Source organism: Echinops telfairi, unplaced genomic scaffold (assembly GCF_000313985.2).
Source record: "Echinops telfairi isolate 266 unplaced genomic scaffold, ASM31398v2 ScPeMD7_7469;HRSCAF=8507_0, whole genome shotgun sequence".
NCBI lineage: Eukaryota > Metazoa > Chordata > Mammalia > Afrosoricida > Tenrecidae > Echinops > Echinops telfairi.
Genome location: NW_022111372.1, coordinates 88,750,370 through 88,771,283, shown reverse-complemented (window position 1 = coordinate 88,771,283; position 20,914 = coordinate 88,750,370). Strand labels below are relative to the sequence as shown.

At 42.6% G+C, this 20,914-nt stretch overlaps 1 protein-coding gene and 1 pseudogene across 4 annotated transcripts in view; one reads left to right on the top strand and one right to left on the bottom strand.

The window, feature by feature from the left end:
* The window catches only part of PRELID2 (PRELI domain containing 2), an 83,008-nt gene that overhangs the window by 11,706 nt on the left and 50,388 nt on the right, over window positions 1-20,914 (bottom strand). For 2 of the 4 annotated variants that reach the window (XR_006679546.1, XM_045284860.1), the window contains exon 6: window positions 14,485-14,577. The exons of the other annotated variants lie outside the window; for them this stretch is intronic. Coding sequence is in view for 1 of the 2 variants with exons in the window: in XM_045284860.1 (XP_045140795.1) it covers window positions 14,485-14,577 (93 nt within the window). In the remaining variant the exon portion in view is untranslated. The remainder of the gene's footprint in view (window positions 1-14,484; window positions 14,578-20,914) is intronic. 4 annotated transcript variants of the gene reach the window in all.
* Window positions 17,726-20,914, top strand: part of LOC105978512 — a 6,085-nt pseudogene continuing 2,896 nt past the window's right edge.

Below are 20,914 nucleotides of genomic sequence, written 5' to 3'. Positions count from 1 at the left end.
TAGATATAACGTTCTCTCCTACATATATGTTAGTGTCTTTGGATTTGTTCTCTAGTCAACCCAGACTAACAGAGGACATCCAAAGTTTTACTCTAAATCATATGGGGAAGGGAATTTTTTTCCAGTACACTATTTTCCATAGCAGAAAGGTGTAGGGAGTGTCTTTCTTTTCTTTTCTTTTTTTAAAATACTTTTATTGGGGGCTCTTACATCTCTTATCACAATCAGTACATTCATCCAGTGTGTCAAGCACGTTTGCACATATGCTGTCATCATCATTTTCAAAGCATTCTCTTCCCATTTGAGCCCCTGATATCAGCTCCCCATTTCTTCCCCCTCCCTATTCTGCCCACCCTCCCTCATGAACCGTTGATAAATTATAGATTATTATTTCCATATCTTACATCATCCTGCATCACCCCTCACTCACTTTTCTGCTATTTGTCCCCCTGGGAGGGGGTTCTAGTTTGATCCTTGTGACCAATTCCCCCTTTCTCCTCCCACCCTCCCCTAATCCTCCTGGTATCTCTACTCTCACTGTTGGCCCTGAGAGGTTTATCTATCCTAGATTCCCTGTGTTGCAGGCTCTTATCTTAGCAGTGTGCATGCTCTGATCTAATCCGATTTCTAGGGTAGAACTAAGGTCATGATAGTGGGGTGAACGAAGCACCAAAGAACTAGAGAAAAGTTGTGTATTTCATCGGGAGGATACTGCATCCTGACCGGGCTCATCTCTTCCCTGTGACCCCTTTGTGAGGGAATGTCCAATTGTCTACAGCTGGGCATTGGGTCTTCACTCCATGCCCCCCTCCCCCCAATTCACCTTGGGTATGGTTTTGTTCTGGGTCTTAGATGCCTGATACCTGATCCCATTGACACCTCATGGTCACACAGGCTGGTGTGCTTCTTCCATGTGGGCTTTGTTGCTTCCCAGCTAGATGGCCGCTTGTTTATCTTCAAGCCTTTAAGACCCCAGATGCTATATCTTTTGATAGTTGGGCACCATCAGCTTTCTTCACCACATTTGCTTACGCATCCACTTTGTCTTCAGCGATCCTGTCAGGAAGGTGAGCATCTCAGAATGCCGTATTATTAGAACACAGTGTTCTTGTGTTGAGCGTGTACTTGAGTCGAGGCCCAGTGTCCATCTGCAACCATAACCTCCATTCTTTTCAGATCAGAGAACTCCGATACAATTTAACATTGGTGGGTGTAAACTTACCCTTAAAGTTCTTTAAAGAAACGAGCAACAGAAAATATTGGGTGTGGTAGGGACGAGATGCATGAAAAAACAAACAGTGGAATAAAATTAATCTAGTTCATAACTTCAGACCTGAATAGCAAGGTTGCCAACAGATTTGTTCTGGTTCAACACCCTGCTGAGAATTTGCATTTCCACTCCATATTACTGAATATGAATCCACAGTTCAGCAAGATTCCTAGGTGATTAATACATACCCCAATACAATTATCACCTTGAATCTCATTAACTGCAGTATATTGATAGAGCCTTCACAATATAGTGAATAACTACCTTGGGCTACTAATGAAAAGGTCGGTGGTTCAAACCCACCAGTTACTTTGTGGGCGAATGATGAGGTTTTCTGCTCCTGTAAGATTTATTGCCCTGGAAACCCTAGGGGCAGTTATACTCTGTCCTACAGGGACACTATGAGTTGGAATCAACTTGGCAGTGAGTTTCATTTGGCTTGGTTTGGTTTTGTAACCCAAGTTATTTTACTTAATGTAGTTAGAAAACTCCCTGTTACAAAATGAAGTTAACCTACGTGCTTTACTTAATGCAGTCTCTATGGAATGTTTATGACTCACTACATTGCTCAAAAACAGAGATGTTGGAAGCAAGTGTCACCCAAAAGGACCAGATAATACTGAACGTCTTCTCTTATTTACCTGACGGACTGTTAGCGATTAATAGCTAAGCCTTGGCATCTGGATAGTTGACAAAGACATTCTGAAATTGGCCTAAAACTGAAAGAACTTTATGGTCAAGAGTTATTTCCCACAGTTACCCTGAAACCCGAGTTAATATAAAACATTTATAGGTGATTCCCAGTAGTATAAATTCCAAAGCCAAACGTATATACTCTACATATTTTTTTCTCTACATATTCTTATTTTAATCAGGACACCACAAAGACAATCTATTTTGCTCTGCTGTGGTCTCCTTGCTGGGATACCTTCTAAATAAAATCCTCTCCTTCTCCCAATGACTTGCAGTGAATAAACTGGCTGGGAAGCGCCAGAGTAAAATACCTGCATTTCCAATGACAGTTTGGGGTATTCAGTATATCTGGAGCGGAAATCCAAATTCTCAACAGGGAGTGGAACAGGACTGACCCAATGCAAAGCCCAACTGAGTAGTTCGTTTCTGCTCTCTTACATTCAACAACAGGCCCAGTCAACAAATAGTTATTCTGCTCCTAATATGTGCACTGGAAGGAGCCCTAAGAGAGCTGTCCAGTAGGGTTGACTGCTAGCCTCAGGGTTGGTGGTTCATACCCTCTAGCTGCTCCAAGGGGAAAAGCTCGTCCTGAAAAGGTTTAGAGTCTCACAAACCCCACAGAGCAACTATTCTATGTCATATTAGGTCTGTGTTTTACTCCATCTGTAGGGTGAGCATTGGACTGTTAACCGCCAGAGGAGACGTTCAAACCCACCAGCAGCTCTGTAGGAGAAAGTTGACCTTGGTGCTCCTGTGACTACCATTCACAGTCTCAGAAACCCTGTACAGAACTATGACTCAGAATCAGCGTGACGTCCGAAGGCTGAGTATGTGCTGTGGAGACCGCATGTAGTACAAACAAGACAAAGACCTGCCTGAGTGAAGTTAGGAGGTCCCACGAAGCATACACTGAAAGGACTTAAAGAAAAAATTCAAGCCTCAAATTGTAATCTTGAAATGTTCCATGGGCAAAATATTGAATGATGCAGAGTGTCAAGTGAAAATGGAAAAAATACGGTCACTGTACCAAAAAGAACTAGTGGACATTCCACCGTTTCAGGAGGTAGCCTAGGAGCAAGAGCCAAGGGTGGTGAAGAAAGAACTTCAGGCCATGGTGAAAGCATTAACTAAAATCAAAGCTCCAGGAATTGACAGGATATCAACTGAAATGTTTAAACAAGCTGCTGATGCACTGAAGGCACTTTTGTATATGCCAGCAAATTTGAAGCACAGTTAGTTGGCCAACTGACTAGAAGAGATCCATATCTGTACCCATGCAAAGAAAGGTGACCCACTAAAATGCTCAAACTACAGAACAAAATCATTGGTATCACATGCAAGTAAAATTTCCTGAAGATCATCCAACAATGGTTGCAGCTATAGATTGACAGGGAGCTACCAGATTCAGAAGCAGATGTGGGACAAGGGATATCACTGCTGACCTCAGATGAATCTTGACTGAAACCAGAAAATACAAGAAAGAGGCCTACTTGTGTTTTATTGCCTATGCCAGGGTATTTGATTGTGTGGATCATAAAAAACTATGGACAGCCTTGAGAAGAATGGGAATTCCAGAACACTTCATTGTGATCATGCAGAACTTGTACATGGATCAAACGACACTTGTGCAAACAGAGCATGGCTTAAAATCGGTAAAGGTGTGCATACGGGTTGTATCTTCTCAACATACTTAGTCAGTCTGTATGTTGAGCAAATCTTGAGAGAAGCTGGATTTTTTGAAGAAGAATATGATATCACAGTTGGAGGAAGGCTTATTAACAACCTGTGATATACAGATGACACAACCTTGCTTGCTGAAAGGGAGGAGGACTTGAAGCGCTTGCTGATAACGATCAAAGATTTGGGTCTTCGGTGTGGGTTACAACTCAATGTAAAACCAAAATCTTCACACCTGGACCAATAGGTAACATCATGATAAATGGCAAAAAGATTAAAGTTTAACAAAAATTTTTTTGTGAGGGGGGGAATTCAGTGCTCACGTAAGCAGCAGCCCAGAGATCAAAGTATGTTTCCCATTGGGTAAATCTGCTGCGCAAGAACTCTTTAGAGTAGTGAAAAGCAAGGCTGTTACTTTGAGGTCTAAGATGTGCCTGACCTAAGCCATGGTATCTTCAATTACCTCATATGCATGTGAAAGTTGAACACTGAATCAGGAAGACCAAAGAGTTGATGTGTTTGAATTGTGGTGCTGGCATCGAATACTAAACGTACCACTGTCTACCAAAAGAAAAGGCAAATCTGTCTTAGAAGAAGGACAGCCAGAGTGCTCCTGCAAGGATGATGAGAACTCATCTCATGTACTTTGGACATGTTGTCAGGAAAGACCAGTCCAAGGAGAAGGGCATCAGACTTGGTAAAGTAAAAGGGTAGCAAAGAGACTGGTCCTCAATGAGATGGATTGACACAGTGGCTGCAACAATGGGCTCAAACACAGGAACAGGCGTGAGGATGGTGCAGGACCACACAGTGTTCGGTTCTGTTGTTCATATGGTTGCTATGGGTCGGTACTGACTCAATGGCATTTAACAATAACAACAAAAACAGGGAGCTGTTATTCCCATGCTCATTGTTTTATTTTATTTTTAGCAAATGCCTGGACACTAATTAAATACCCTACTTCTATTAGCAGGGCAAAGGAAAACTGCCACACGCATTTCCTTCCAAGTTTTGGTGTGTGTTTTTTTTCATTGCAGAGTAGGCACATCAGTTTAAACGGTGTGTCTTTAGCACAAGAAAAGCACCCTCCTTCTTGAGGAAGTGAGAACTGGTGAACTCTCTCATCTGTCTAAGTTAAGAAGGCCACCACTTACTGAGCTGAGCACTAATTGACATAAGTGAGGACTTTGAGGTTTGCCTTGGGAATTGAAACGTTATTTATTGAATCAATTACATTCACAATGTGACAGTTGATTTTTCTTTCCCTTTTTTCACCCCTCTCCTGCCACTTTTGTCTTTAAAGCGGAAGAGCTAGAAAAAGAAGGTGGGGGAGCAGGCAGGGACAGAGGAGTATAACTATAAAGTGAATTTAGAAAAATAGAATAATGTTTTTAAAAGACCGGGAATCTAAACCATTATATAGCACCTCTCTTTGGTAAGGAAGAACCAAATCAAACCCCAATCGATAAAGTCCTTTCAAATAAAGTTACTATGTTTAAATCTCTACCCTCAGAAGATCAGGCTTAAAGGGGCTAAATTCACACCACTTATCACACAATGATGCCTGCAATGCAGAACAAACGCTAAGTGGATCCACCTTTATAGATATGGCTTAAAAGCTTTTTGGACTGACAAACCATAAACCAACTTGATTTTATTATTTTTCTTCCCTTTGAGATTTTTTTTCTCATTATAAGGCTATCTTTCTCTATTTTCCCATGTACAGATAAGTGAGCTATCTTACAAACTCATTTCCCTAATACCAGAGCTGTGCTGGCTGAACACATCGCTCCCAAGGAGCTGCAGCGTCCCCAAGATTCACAACACTCACAAATTCCCCACGCTAAGAAACTCTGAAAAACTGATGATTATTACCAAAAACCCAAAGCTTTCCTTAAGAGGAGGAGGAATAAGTTGGAACTAAAAGTAGCTAAATCCAGAGAGTGAAGTTATTTTGTTATCAAATCGGTACTCCCTTAAAAAGCTCTGATTTACCTGGGAAGCTCCAGGGATGGTAATCTTAGACCTTTAAAAAATGACAATGTTCTAAAGCAGTTCTTAAAAGACACCTGGGGGTGGGGGTGGTAGGGAGCTCTTCACCAAACAGAACTGCCCACTTAATGATCACAATGAAACGCTGGCATAACAGGCCCCGCTGGACCTCATGTTTCATCATAGGCATGGCTTTGGAGTCAAGGCATCAACAGTAACCGTGGGCACTGTGTGTAACGGACTGCACAGTGTGGTGGGGAATCAGGATGCAGGTAAGACACTAGACCTCTATGCAAGGGGCTGTCAATCAGCCTTGGGAGGAAACAGACAAGTGCAAAACACCTGAGATGCAAGGCTGTCTCTGAGAAGCAGAATATTGTTGAAAAGAAAATGAGTTCTGTGCAAAAAGGAAAGTGGAGATTAATGACAGGTCTTATAGAAGCCTAACAAAAGGATGGAATTTGAGTAGATCAAAGTCCAATTAAGAAGGTGACTCAATGTTTTTGTTTTACTTTCGCTCTATGTCTATCTATATAAGATAGTCAGGATGAAAAGTCCTGAGGAAAAAACAATGGAACTGTTGGTTCTGAGGGGACAGGGGAGAGAAGGGGTCATGGAGAGAGTGTGAGGAGTCAACAGACCCAAGAATAAGGGAAAAACAAGAGATCTAAAATTGGTGACAAGGAGGGTATATAATGCCTGGTGAGGTTTGATCAAGTGCAATGTATCTGAGAGGAAATACTGATAGCTGAATGGAGGGTGAGAATGATAGTAGGATAGGAGGAAGGTGAAAGGAAATAGAGGAAATAAATAGGAGGCAAAAGCTATTTACAGAGGTATAGCTATAGGCATCTACATATGTAAATATACTAATTTATAATGAAAAGGATAGAGACCAGTGTACATATATTTAGATGTTAAGTATTACTATAGCAGACAGACGTTGGACCTGTACTCAAGGCCTCCCTTAACACAAGAACACTTTGTTCTAATAACTGCCACTCTTTGATACTCACCTTCCCGACATGATGGCTGAGGACAAAATGGGTGCATAAGCAAATGTGGTGAAGAGCGGATGGTGCCTGGCTATCAAAAGCTGCAATATTTTAAAGACTTGAAGTTAAACAAGCAGCCATCCAGCAGGGAAGCAAATAAGCCCACATGGAAGAAGCACATCAGTCTGTGTGGTGATGAGGTGCTAACAGGACCAGGTATCAGGTATCAAGAAATCCAAAACAAATGACGGTATCAATGCAAACAAGGGGGATTGGAGACCCAAAGCCCATCTGTAGAAAATGGGACATCACCCCACAGAAGGGTTATGTGGAAGAGATAATGCAACCAGGGTGCAATACAGCACATACAGAACACCCATCAGTCCTCTAATTCCTGAATGCTTCTTCCCCACCCCACCCACCACTACCACGACCCAGTTCTACCTTACAAATCTGGCTAGACTGGAGAACACACATTGGTACAGATAAGAATTCTCAACACATGGAATTCAGGACAGATAAATCCCTCAGGAACAGTAGTGGGAATAGCAATATCATGAGAGTAGGGGAATGGTCAGGGAGGAGTAAGGGGTAGAAAGGGGAAACCCACCACAAGGTTGGATATATAGAACCCCCCTCCTAAAGGGGATGAATAACAGAAATGTGGGTGAAGTGGGACAACAGACAGCATAAGATATGAAATAATAATAACAATATATAATTGATCAAGGATTCATGGGAACGGGGGTGGGGGATGGGGGGGTGGGGGGGGAGGAGGAAGACAAGGAGGGGGGAAAAAGAGCTAATACTAAGGGCTCAACTAAAAACTGTTTTGGAAATGATGATGGCAACATATATACAAATATGCTTGATACAATTGATGTGTGGTATGTTATAAGAGCTGTAAGAACCCCCAATAAAGTAATTTTTAAAAAAGAAGAAGAAGAAGAAGACTCAAAGGGTTAAAGGGAAAGACCAAGCAGAGGGAAGCTTAATGTTTGGAGGTTGGGAATGGCATAGACCTGGTTAAGAAATTGTCTTCCCAGGGCTGAAAATATGGACTAGATGTCATTCCTCTGGTGACAAAGGAGATCCCTTGCTAAGTGTGTTCAGTGAAATGTGTAGGTAAATAGAAGAGGTGCATATGATTCATTCGTATTTAGCCTTACCTTATTGCACTTTTTACAAAGGCTAGAAACCTTTTCAATGAGTTAAAAGATGGGCATGCAGCAAATGATAGTGAAAACACTGTTAAAAGTAAGAGTTGATTGAGTCATTGCCAGGTTAATAGCATATTTACGTAACATTAAAGGGCAGATAAGAGTTGTTGGTAAAGCAGATGTTCATAACCTGGGACTTACTATATACTAATCTCACTCTTCCCACCATCACCACCTACCTATCCACCCACACACCTACCCTTCCTCCCACTTTACCTCTGCTCTTCCCTACACGACATCGCAGAATAAAGCACACGGGCATAGTCACAAATAGCACTATTATATACTATCACTGCTGGAGAGGCAATGTCAAGACCAAGAGAGCTCTTAAGTCTTTAGATTTGTTGATGAAGCACTCTAAGCTTCAATTACCTCGTCTTTGAATGGAGATAATGACCTGGGTCTATTGTAGAGATTAGTGAAATAATGCATACAGAATACTGTTACCATAGCACTTCACCACTGGCAAGCCAAACAGAAAATAATCATTCCTCATCAAAATCCTTTTCATGATCATTCAGCTCCTCTAGGAGATAAGCCCCATAATGGGCTCATCTGTGTTATATGAGATACCCGGATACTCCTTGGAAGAAAATGGCCACTACAGGGAACACATGCTCTGAATGTTTACTGAATGAATCAATCAATCTATCAATCACCGGTTTATAAGTCTATCTAATTAGATAGTATATTTCCCAAAGGCAAGGAATGAAATTTATTGACACTGAAGTCCTTATTATCTAGTGCAGAGTCAGCGCTCGAAAACCCCATGGAGCAGAGTTCTCTGCTGACATCCTTGCATCCGTGAGTCAGCGTCAACTCCATGGCAACTGATTTGGTTTCATTTGGTTGGAGTGCTTACATTTTGTCGATGGTAAGCCTGGTCACCTAATGATGCTTGAATGCCAGTTTGAAGGGATTGCATTTTGGAATTACAATATAATCTTCCCTGTAGTTAGCATTCTTGAAAATATGGCTACAGGAGTCTGGGTAACTCGGGCCACCACAGCGATGGAAGAACAGAACCAGGCAAAGAACAATGGATGGCTTCGTGAAAGAACAGGAGACGGGCCACCTGGAGAGGCGATGTGAAAAGTAATGACATCAGAGATGGTAGTTATTAAAGGATGAAAAAATATCTGTATTAACCAAAAGGCGTTTAGAAAGCGGGATAATTTGGGATGGTACAATTTGCTAAATGGTACAACTTGATAAATGGTTTGCATTAAACTTACATCAGAAACTGACTTTCCTTATAATTAACTTCATTTACATGAAAACTTTTTCATAATCTTTCCATTACTTTATGTAGAATCAAGGACATGAATAAACAGAAGAGTAAAAATATGACATCCTCCCACTTCAACCCTCCAGTAATGTGCCACTGGTCTTATCATGGGACCCAAACTCCTTATCATAGCCCAAGGCTCTACGTGAGCTGCTCCATGCACATTTCTCCAGCCACCGACCAACCAAGCTCACTGCCATGGTATCTATGACAATTCACGGTGACCCTGTAGGGCAGGGAGAACTTCCCCTGGGAGTTTCCAAGATTGTACCTCACTACTGGAGTAGAAAGCCCTTCTTTCTCCCAATGAGTGGCTAGTGGCTTTGAACTGCTGATCTTGTAGAGTACAGCCCAATGTGGAACCACTACACCATCAGGGCTCCTTTTCTCCCAGCCCAGCTCTCTCTATTCTCCTCTCATCCCCCCACCTCCAGCTACACAGGTCTGTTTTCTACTCCTGGCAGACGCTCCGTTCCTTCTCCATCATACACTGTTCCCATTGTAGGAACAGCTCTCAGGCCTTCACAAGGCAGCCTAGTCTCTTGGGCACTTTCTCAGAGACTCTCCTGAATATACAAGCAACAACAGCCCCCCCCCCACCCAGTCTTGATCCATCACCTGCCCATCTGCCCTTACATCACTCATCACTACAGGAAATGAGGATGTAGGTTTGTATGTTGTATCATCTGTCACAATCCCACCCCCATCCCCCATCTTCCTGCTAGAATATAAGCTTCACAAGATCAGAAAGATGTGACCAGTGTTCACTGTTGAGTGCCCAGGAATTATATTAGAACCCAGCACACAGTGGATTTCATCAGTGAATAAATGAATGAATGAATCTACATCGAGTTTTGTTGTAAAAAAAAAAAGTAAGAGAAACAGTGCTCAGAGGTCCTCCAGAAAACTATCTTTCCCCACAACAAAATATTTTTAAACTAAAGCTAACAAACTCTTTCAGATTAGTGAGGGGTATTGGGAATATACTGCTGGCCAGGCACTGAGCTGACTGCCTTATATTACGCTTTTCTATTACTCTCTCGTCTGTCTTGCAGGATTCTTGTCCTCTTTATCTGGAATATGCCAGAAACTCAGAGAAGTTAAGCAGCCTTTCTAAAATCACTCAGTAACTGCAAAGCAGAGGTACAATTTGGCCTGAGCAATCAGGCCTCATGGGCCAGGACCTTCCACCAGGAGGAGAGGGCGGGCGGCAGCCGCCGGGAAAAGCCTCTGTTACATGCAGCACTGGCTACAGAAAAGGTGCTTTCCTTCCCACCCCCACTGCTGACGTTCAAAACGCTTGATAAATAAGCCCTATTATTTTAGTTGTGTTACTAAACAAAAGGGAATGATTCCTAGCATATGAATCAATATTTAATCACATCCACAAATTATTCAAATACCTTGTTTTTCATGTAGAAATATACTGATAGAATGTATGACTTCAATATAATTTTCCCATAGCAGCTAATGAACTCTTGAGTAAGATTCATTGTTATTTTGATAAGTAACTCAAAAAGCTTTAGGTGTAACTGCAGAACATTAAGCTGATATAATAACTCAGCCGTCTTTGCTTCGAGTTATAAAGCTTTCTCTCTCCTTAAGAAGAACAGTTAATCCTCACAGTTTATAGAGAAAAGGAATACAGCCCCAAATAGTAAAGGCAAGATACTGGCACTCACTCACTGGCCCGGAGGTCGATTCTGACCCATGGCGAGCCTGTAGGGCAGAGTGGAACTGCTGGTGCAGAGTAGAGCAGCAGGGGGGGGTGGGGGGTTGTTCAGACCGTTGACCAGTGGTGAGCAGCCTAACACGTAACTCACTAAGCCACCAGGGTCCAAAACACCTTGGAAAGGACCTAGCTTTATTTATCCCAGACAGGCAAGCCCCGGCAAAGAGCTGAAAGTGACCTGCCTGCTTTAGACCGATTCCTATGACTGGATATCAGAAAGAAAGGTGACTGAGCCATTTCCATATTGTCAATCTTCAAACCGATCCTGACCTGTCATACACGGATCAGCAGCTAGAGGAGTGACAATCTGGACATTAGCATTTTTCTCTTTGAGGAAGTTATTTCCCCACCCCCAACATGGCTTAGTCTATTTTCATTTTGAACTAAAACATATGACCTGTATATAATTTTATTTTGCCTGACTTGGCCCTCCATAGAAAGTGATTTTCAGATGAAGGTCAACCTGACACACCAATGCAAGACACTTCCCGCAACTGGTCCTTTCTCTTCTTTCTTCATTGGGGTTTGGGGGAGAGTTTATGCATTCTTTTACACACAGTCCACTTCATGATGTGAGTGGCAGCCCCTGGACGTAACAGCATTCTCCCACCTCCTCCCTGGGTTTCTCATTCTCCTTCACTCTTCTCTCCTGCCTCTCTCAAAGGGCGCTCTGTGGGTCTCCGGAGGCTGGTTGTTCTGATGAGCTACCATCGCATGAGCCCTTGTACCCCCGGCAGCACCATGCAGAATACTGCTTGCAATTAATATTGGTGGGTCCAGCACCACCCCCCCGTGAATCATCAGAGATCAGGATAACGTGAGCCACGGGATTTTCACTGGCTGGTGTTTAGAAGTAAATTCCTGGGTCTTTTTCCCTCATCTGCCCATCTGGAAGCTTCACTGAAATCCGTTCGGCACCATAACAGTATCCAAGCCTCCACGCTCCACTGACAGGTCGCGGCTTGCCATGAGGTGAACAAGGTGCTCTGGCCACGAATTGAACCCAACCTGATCCCTGTTACACAGAAAAGCACTCTCGTCCTCTTTGCCAAGACGCTGACATGCCGTTAAGAAATCCCTTGGATTTTAAGACTACTTTTAAAAGGCAAAAGGTTAAGACATGAAGAAGCCTTAACACTGTTGCAGATATAATGTAATTTGTTCATGTGTTCATGAACTCAAGAAATATTCATTAAGTACCATGTCCTGGATTGTGAGGACAAAGTGGAGAGCCGCACACAGAAGCCTGCTACTTAGTGAGGGAGACCCAAAAAAATTGTAAAAATAGTCACAAGCAGTTATTCTGAGAACCTTTCCTAAGGTCATGATGCAAAATATGGCAGATTCTACATATAAAGTTATTTCACATGATCTCACTTATATGTTGAAAACTTGGAAATTACCTCAGAGCTCAATACTAACGCAACAGTGAAATGAAGTATTGTATAATTACTAGAAGAAATATTTTGCAATCATTAAAATAGTGGCATTGAAGCTTATGCAGCTATCATGGAAAGTATTGAGGATGAAATATTGCTTGGAAAAAGCAAGACAAAATTATACTTGCATGGTAATTATGACTGCTTAAAAGCTGCGATAAAAATGACTCCAATTTGGTCATTATGGTTGTATTAGATAAAAACATTTATAAAGTATTCATTGTATTCCATATTTTTTTACAATATCTCTTTTAATTCCTATACTCATAACATAAGTGCTACTCTTCACATTTAACCCAGAGAGGTCAGGTTAGTGCACAGCCTATGAGGGAGGGTGCTTGGACCTAAACCCGGTAAACAGCTCACCATCACCACTAAACATCTCTCGGTAATGTCAAAATAAGCCTGTACTTAGAGGCTTCTTGCATTCTTTTTTCTTTTTAAAGGATTACAATAAAAACTGCTCACCTACTGTGTGTCAAGCCCTGTCCTCTGTTTTACATGTATTAGCTCATCTACTCTTCACAAGAACTCTATAAACTAGATTCCAATCGTCTCCTCACTTTACAGATGAGGACATTTAGACTCAGAAAATGATGGTGCTCACCCCAGCTCACACCTCTGGTCAGTGGCAGGGAATTTTGCTAAACTTAAAGGGAGTTAAGACAAAAGAACCAAGATGGCTCCGATAGAAAATATGATTCAAAACACTGCGATGCGGTGAAATTGGTATCGCGCTTCTATCCACAGTGTTTGTGGCCCCCGCCAAATGTCTGAGTCAGAAATACAACTCCCGTGCTAGTGAGTTGATTCCAATGTGTCGTGACCCCATAGGGCCGAGGGAACTGCCCCTGTGGGCTTCTGAGACTGGAACTCTTTATGGGAGTAGAAAGGCTCCTCTCTCTCCCACAGAACAGCTGGTGGTTTCTAACTGCTGACCATGCGTTTAGCACCCAACTACACCACCAGGGTGTAAACAACTGGGTTGGTACATATAAATAAGGTGTACTGAACTCTAACTCGAGGATTCATCAGTTTTCCCATACTGCTGGGAATATAGTGAGCTGGCTCGGATGCAAAAACAGAGGCTCCCATCACCAGCCAGGAGTGAAATGTGCTTAACATCTGCTCATGGAGAGGTGGCAGAAGAGGAACACAGACCATGACAGGGAACAGAGGAACAGTTCTTAGACCATATGGCAGAACAGTAGGCATCCCAGCCCACAGAATGAATAAAGCCGAGTGCCTTTAGTCAGGAAGCTGGCTAGCTTGCAGAGTGAGGTACCCTTTGGGCATTTATCCGAGCTACAGGGGCAAGGCAGAGGCTAAAGCGCCAAGCAGCTGAGAGGTCCAGGGCCAGAGAGGCATGCCTTGCAGCATGGCTGAAAGGAGGCTCTCTAAACTGTAGACCAAAGAACTGTATCCTTAACAGTATCCTTAACATCCTAAGGACCTGTTAACTTCTCTAATAAGCCCCATAGTCATGAGTCTTGGCTAAGAGTTCTGTGTGGAAATTGCAATGGATTATGGAACCCGAGAAGTAGACAAGCAGAGAAGTAGAGTGCGGAGAAGGGAGGTGCGGCTGGTGACAGAATATGGTAAAGACAGTGGGAGGATGGAGGCATGTCTGACCTTGTAGTTCTCATCCTTGGGCAGCTAATGGAGCTCAATACTCTTTTCATTTGTGTAGCTGGAGGAGGTCAGAGGTAGCCCCTATCCCATTCCATCAAGTTCTTAAGTGCAAAAAAGTCTTCTGGGAGTGGTGCAATACTTTTCCCCATATGTTTAACATATCAAGAAGCAAAGCAGTAATAACAATAAGCAGTGGACTTTAGCAAGTGTTAATGTCTTTTAAGTCTGCATCCCCAGCAAAAGGGATGGATGTAGAAAAAGTTTATTTATAGCTTTTAAATTCTTCTGAAACTAGGTATCAATATGACAGGAGTGAATGAATGCTCTAAAAGCCTCCATGTTCCTTCACTAAGGAGATAAGAGAAAAATAGCAAAACACTTTATCTAGAATCATAAAAAATGGCTGACCAGGAAGCAAACAGTATTCTGAGGAACTAATACGGACAACAACAAAAAAAATCAATTCAACAAACCTGGGTTCGCTGGAAATGACCCTTCCTTCTTTCCCTAACAACAGGCAGGTACCCCCAGCCTCCTGCTCCTCACCTCCCGGGGCTCTGCCTGCTGCCTAAAGCCCTGGAAACGGTGGACACAATCACCAAGGTCCTCCAGCAGGAGATAAGATTCCACCAGAGAATCCTGAATAAAATAGAGGGAGGGGTCAAAGTAAGAAATCACCATAGCAGAGGGAGGAAGAACGATCAAGGGAAACACTGGACAGCTCCCAAGGGTCAAGAAGCAGGTCATTAGCATGGTTCAGGGTTTATGCACACAAATGGAGCTTAATTATTGACTGCACCTTTAAGAAATGAAATTACATTCGCAATTCAAGTTACTTTGCCCTGCATTCTGTCTTGACCCTTGATCTGAGATTCCTGAATGACAGTTTCCTGGGCTTGCTAGTCAAACTAAGGACCTTAACTCAGCACAAAAAGCCTACCTGAATTCCTAGCACAATCCAACCAGGACTGATACCTGTGACCTACAATATATTTGCACCTCAGATTCACTCAGTGCATACAAACTGCAGGGGCAGCCTCTATTTTTCTGCCATTCCCCTGCCATCTGAACACAAAGCAGGTTCAGCTTTCTAGTCTGTGGCTATTTTAAAAGGTGTACACAGATTTGTGGTGGCCACAAATTCCTGTTTCCTCATTGTCTTTTACGTTGAATTGAGCAAAACAGAGTGAGAGAACAGACTCAGAAAACTAATGTTTTGGGAGGAAATGTTATCCAGAATATCTGGGAGAATGCCTTTTTCCTGTTTGGAGATGGAAGAAGGGCTGCAGAAAAGCAAGTTTGCGCTATGACGACAAGGACATCTTTGCTATATTTAGTGAGTGTTGACTTCAGCTCCTATTACATACAGCGATACTGATGGAAAGGCTTTTGTCCATCCTCGCCCGGGCCTTCTTGGGGGAAAGGATTCCTTCTTCTATTCCGTCCACAGAGTTAAAACATAGGACGGTGAAGTGGGTGGGCTCTGCAGTCAAATGATGTGGATTCAAATTTCAAGACTGCTATTTATAGCTGATGGCCTTGTGCAAGTAATTAACCACTGTGTGCCTCTGTTTCCTCATCTTTAAAATGGACAAGTAAGAATAACTGTGTCTACTTCAGAAGGTTACTAGGAGGAGCTCTGGTGGCACATTGGTTATGCGTTGGGCTGTGATTCGTTTGCATGTGGGCAGATAGAAACCACCAGCAGGTCCAAGGGAGAAAGGCCAGGTTTTCTACACCTGTAAACACTGAGAGTCTCAGAAACCCACAAGGGGTCACTGTGAGTTAGCATCAACCTGATGGCAATGATAAATGTTCACAAGAGCGTAGGTCTTGGCTTCTAGTGCACACTCACTGGATTACAGCTATTTTCATTCTATCTTGTTTCACCTACAATTTCTAAAACAGTCAATGTTTACAGAAGACATGGATTGAAAAATAAGCCAACATCTATTCGATGCTCACTCTAATGAAGAGACCACTGAAAATATGGGTGCTATAGCAAAGTGTGGCGAAAAACACAGATGGTGTCCAACTATCAGAAAGACTAGCCTCTGGCTCTTAAAAACTTGTCTTCAAACAAGCAGCCATTTAAGTGAGGCATCAACTAAGTCCACATGGAAGAAGCACACCAGCCTATGTGAGTCAAGAATTGTAAATAATCCAAATCTAAAGGAGGAAATGGTATCAGAGCTTAAATTGTGAACACCTGGTTTACAGAAGGGTATGTATGACAGTGGACACCCAAAATCCAATTGCAGTGTCTATAGATTAAACCACTGGTGAATCCCCTGTGATCATAGTTGAGGGATGGGACTAGCCCTGCTATCAGACAGAGAGCTTTGTAAAGTCTATTATGACAGAACCTAGTTAGATCAAGAGTAATGTCTTATCATTTGATCTCCCTTTTGACCCATTTTAAAATTGTTTGCATTTTAATATTTTCTGCTTTATTCTTGGTTGAGGTTTTTCTGTGCTTGAATTAGTCATTGCTGTTGGCGGGTTTTGTTGTTGCTGTTTGTTTGTTGGCTTCCTGTTTGGTTTTGTATGATTTTCTGTGTATTAAATCCAGGATAGGTCGATCTACAGAGACAGTAACTGGATTCACAATTGTCTAGCCTCATGGTACGGGGAGATGGGTGGAAATAGGGAGCTGACAGCAATGGGTAAAAGAAGAAAATGTTCAGAAATTGATTGTGGTCACAATTGCACAAATCTTCTTAATATGACTGAACAATTAAAATGTTATGATCTGTGAAGTATATGCCAATAAAACTGCTCATGAAAAATGTTTAAAACAGGCCAACAGAGCTATTCTTGTAGTTAGGTGCCATCCTGTCAGTACCAATTCACAGCGACTTTCTGTACAAAGGAAACACTGTCCAGGCCTGCCTCAGCTTCACAACTGTTACAGTCGGGCCCACTGCTGCCGCCACTGTGGCAATTCATCCTGTTGAGTGCCCCACCCTCTCAGCTGACCCTCTGTTTTACCCCACCAGGGTGAACTGGATCCTCCAAATACTGGGTCCAAATTATGTAAGACAAAGTCTTGGCATCCTTACGTCTAAGGATCCAAGATAGATTTGCTTGTTCTCTGGCAGCCCGTAATAGAGTCAATTGTCTTCACTAGCATCATAATTAATCGGCATGAACGCTTCTTTGGTCTTCCATTACTATTACTGGACACCAGTGTAGCCAAGACCTACAAGGCTTTATAATATGAAGCTTAATTCAAGTGAAGCTAAGATGGAACTGTAACAACCATGAACATGTTTACCACCCCCCACAAGCTAGTCAGTGTTTTACAAAGATCTGTATATATTTCATTAAATATTTGTATATATTTCATTATAAGTGTTTCTCCAACACTTGACCACCTACTCACTAAATCGGTGGTCTCCATGCTCTTGAATTCATCTTTAGTTTAAACTCCTGAACTTCTATGCAAAATTATGGAATATTTATTTGTCAGACAACTATAAATGTCTTGATATTTAGACACTAGACAAAAGAAGGGGATAAAAAAACATTGAGTCAAGACAGTACCAGAGCCCCTTGACCCAGCGCACTCCTTACTGCACTATGTGGAGATAGGCATTCTGATGCCGCACAAATAATCCCATCAATGCCTCTGGAGCTCAGGAAACCACTTTCTGTCATTTCAAGTAAGAGCTTAACTTCCCAGGTTTCGTCTACTTTCATAGAAGGTAGCATACCAGAATTTCAGCTGTCTGATTTAAGGGATTCCCAAAAGCTTTACTACTGAGCAAAGTCTATTACAGCAGGGATGAATTCAAATGAGCCATCGAGGGATTTGGGATTCCGAAGTCTAACTGTCAAGGTAAAGACACTGATTTAAACTCAATGAAAGGAACAAAAAAGGATATCGCCTGCAGAATACTCATTTTTGTCAAGATGTTTTCACTGCAAAGGCTAAATTTCATGCGACTAAACTCTAGGGATAATATAAGGATGAGCAGGGCTAATGGTGAGGGAGGGATGATATAGCAGACAGTAAACCAAAAACTCACTGAGATGGAGTTGATCTGGACTCACTGTGTTTACTGTTATTTACCTGATCAAGAAAGAAGATCAGAATTCTTGTTAGTATTCTCAACAGCTAAGGAATAAATATCAAATCCATCAATCTATTTAAGCATTCATGAGTAGAGAGTAGCCTTAACGCATATTATCTATGAACAGAGATAAGTTTAAAGCTGGGAAATAAACCATCTAGAACTGGAGGAAAATAACATATCTCATCACTGCTTTTAAATGGTTCAATGATGTAAAGAATCTTGAGAGAATTCTTAGAAATAACACGTTGAAAATGCAAGTCTTCAATATACACTCAGCATTTCATCTCGTCGGTGTTTGTGATGAAGCGAAATGAGTCGGTAGAGAGCTCTTCTATCCATAGTGTTTGTCACTTCCACCAATTAGTGGGTGAAAACATGCAAATAAGGGGTAAAGGACTCTAAGGAGGGGACTGGTCAATTTTCCCAGTCCTCTGGGTATAAACTGAGCCATCAGAAGCAGGAGGAGAGAAAATCCCAAGATCCCCAAGAAGGAAGAACCAGGAGAGAAAAAAGACAGAGGTCCTCACACGGAGAGGCCGAGCAGAAGAGTAGCCCTGAGACAGTGGCATAGAGCAGAGGAGCAGGGCTCCCTGTCCCACGAAGAGAGTAAAGCTGAGTGACTTCAGACATTGGCACTGACAAAGGGAATTGTAACACTCGCCCAAGGTGGGCATAAGTCAAGGGGCCCTGTGGCTGAGAGATCAAGCCCAAGAGAGAGAATGAGCCTGCTGGCATAAATAAAAAGAAGCACTGGAGATGAAAGGAATGCATCACCCCATTGGAGAGAAGAGAAAAAGGGGAGTCTGAGGAGTGAAGCCAGAAGACCAGATCCTGGAGCAGGAAGTCTTTCTCTCAAACTTCACTCCCTTTCAGTGTTAAGATTACAACCCAATCCTTGCTCACACTGAATAATATTTCCAAAGCCTGAGCACATTGTGCTCTTGGTTCAGAGGCTGATAATTAGTATGTTAATGATGAGGATGTCTATAATTGGCTTTAACATATTTCAGCCCAAGCAGTTCAAGTTACACACCAGGAATCAGCAGTTGTCTCCGAGCACGGTTCACACCGCAGGGGTTGTCTGTGTGCCCGCTACTCAGCAACGGCATTCTCCAGAGGCTTCCGGTCCCTTTATCCTTGAAAAACGCCACAGGCCTCGATCACTCTCATAGCGACTGTTAAGACTGTAATTTTCACTGGAAAACTTAGTGAATTGTTAACTAGCATAACATATTAGGAATGGACTGTCATTAATGTAATTAATGGGATTTAAGGAAGCCCTAGTGGAGTCTGGGGTGACTCAGTGGGCTGCTAACCGCAAAGTCAACAGGTTCAATCCACCAGGAACTCCTCAGGAGGAGGACGAGGCTAGCTGCTCCCACGAAGATTCACAGCCTGGGAAATCAAAAAGGGCAACTCTACCTGATCCTTTAAAGTCACTGAGTCAGAATCGACTTGACGGCAATGGGTTAGGATAAGGGGACTTAATCCCTAGGTGTTGCAAACAGTTCGATGCGCAAGTCCTGGCAGAATGGCTGGCAGCTTGAAATCATCCAGAGGTTACCTTGGAGAGTTCCAGAGACCTGATTCCCAAAGACCAGAGCATTGAAAACCCTATGGATCAGAGCTAGTCTGCAACGTGGGACCATCATGAGACACAATTGACTCCGTGGCAACGATAAGAAAACAAGGGGTTGGCTCAAAGTTTTAAAGACAAACCTATATTCAGGATCTAAGACTTTTCTAGCAAGCCCTTCGCCATCCTTTGTTAGGGATCGCACCCATAGTTTATGCTGAAGTGGTGCCAGGCCCAACTCTGGATCAGATGATGTGTGTGATCTGTAAGATAGCTGCACCCTGCCTTTGGACTAGTGTCAGCTCTGCCATTCATGGTCAGAACACCCACAAGGGACTTGGTTAAATGTACCAAATAGATTGGCTGAACCTCCTGTGTCTATTTGCATATTAAAAACAATAGATGAAAAAAAGGGAACAAATAAAGGCAATAGGTGCACAACATCATGAACATAATGTCATTTACATGTGAACATTGTTGAAATGGCAAGTATTACATACATTTTTACCACAATGATAAAAGATCAATAAATGTCTAGAATTTGGCAGAATTTCTTTATATGCCGGCGGTTAGGTTATAGGGGTGGTGTTAACCATGAAACTGGAGGTTCAAACCCACCTGTCTCTCTGAGAGAGGGAGATGAAGCTGTTTGCTCTGAGTCTCGTAGTTTGAAACCCTATATAGGATCACCATGAGTCAAAACTGACTCAATGACAGTAGGTTTGAGTTTATTGGGTTTCTTTTTCAGAAATTCTAATAACCACCAATTCCTCAAATGAACCAAAAAGAAAAGGACAGTTATGCATATAACTTATGCAGACAAATGGGCTCAGGTCGGAGTGCTGGGGAGCTTTGGCCAGAGCTCCCAATGAGCTCCACACCCTAGTTTTTATGCCCTGCTGTCATCCCCTTGGGGAGACTGATGATGGAGTGGCTAGTGCTTAGATGGTAACCCAAGGTCAGCAGTTCTAACCCACCAACTGCTCTGCTGGATAAAGATGTGGAAGTGTGCTTCTGTAAGTATTTACAGCTTGGAAACCCTCAAGGGCAGGATTTCTGTCCTATCCGGTTGCCGCATGTCAGATCCATGTGAGTTTGCACTTGGTATCCCCTTTCCTTCACTGTGGGCTAGAGCTGGTGTCTTGCTAATCAAGAAAACCAAAAATCCCACTGCCGTAGGTCAACTTCAGCACAGAGTGGCCCTATGTAGAACTTCTGACACTGTAAACCTGTTCGGGAACGGGCACTTTTGTATTTCTACAGAAGGGTTTGAACCTCTCACCTGAGGTTCCAAGCTACTAATGAGTTCAATATATATATT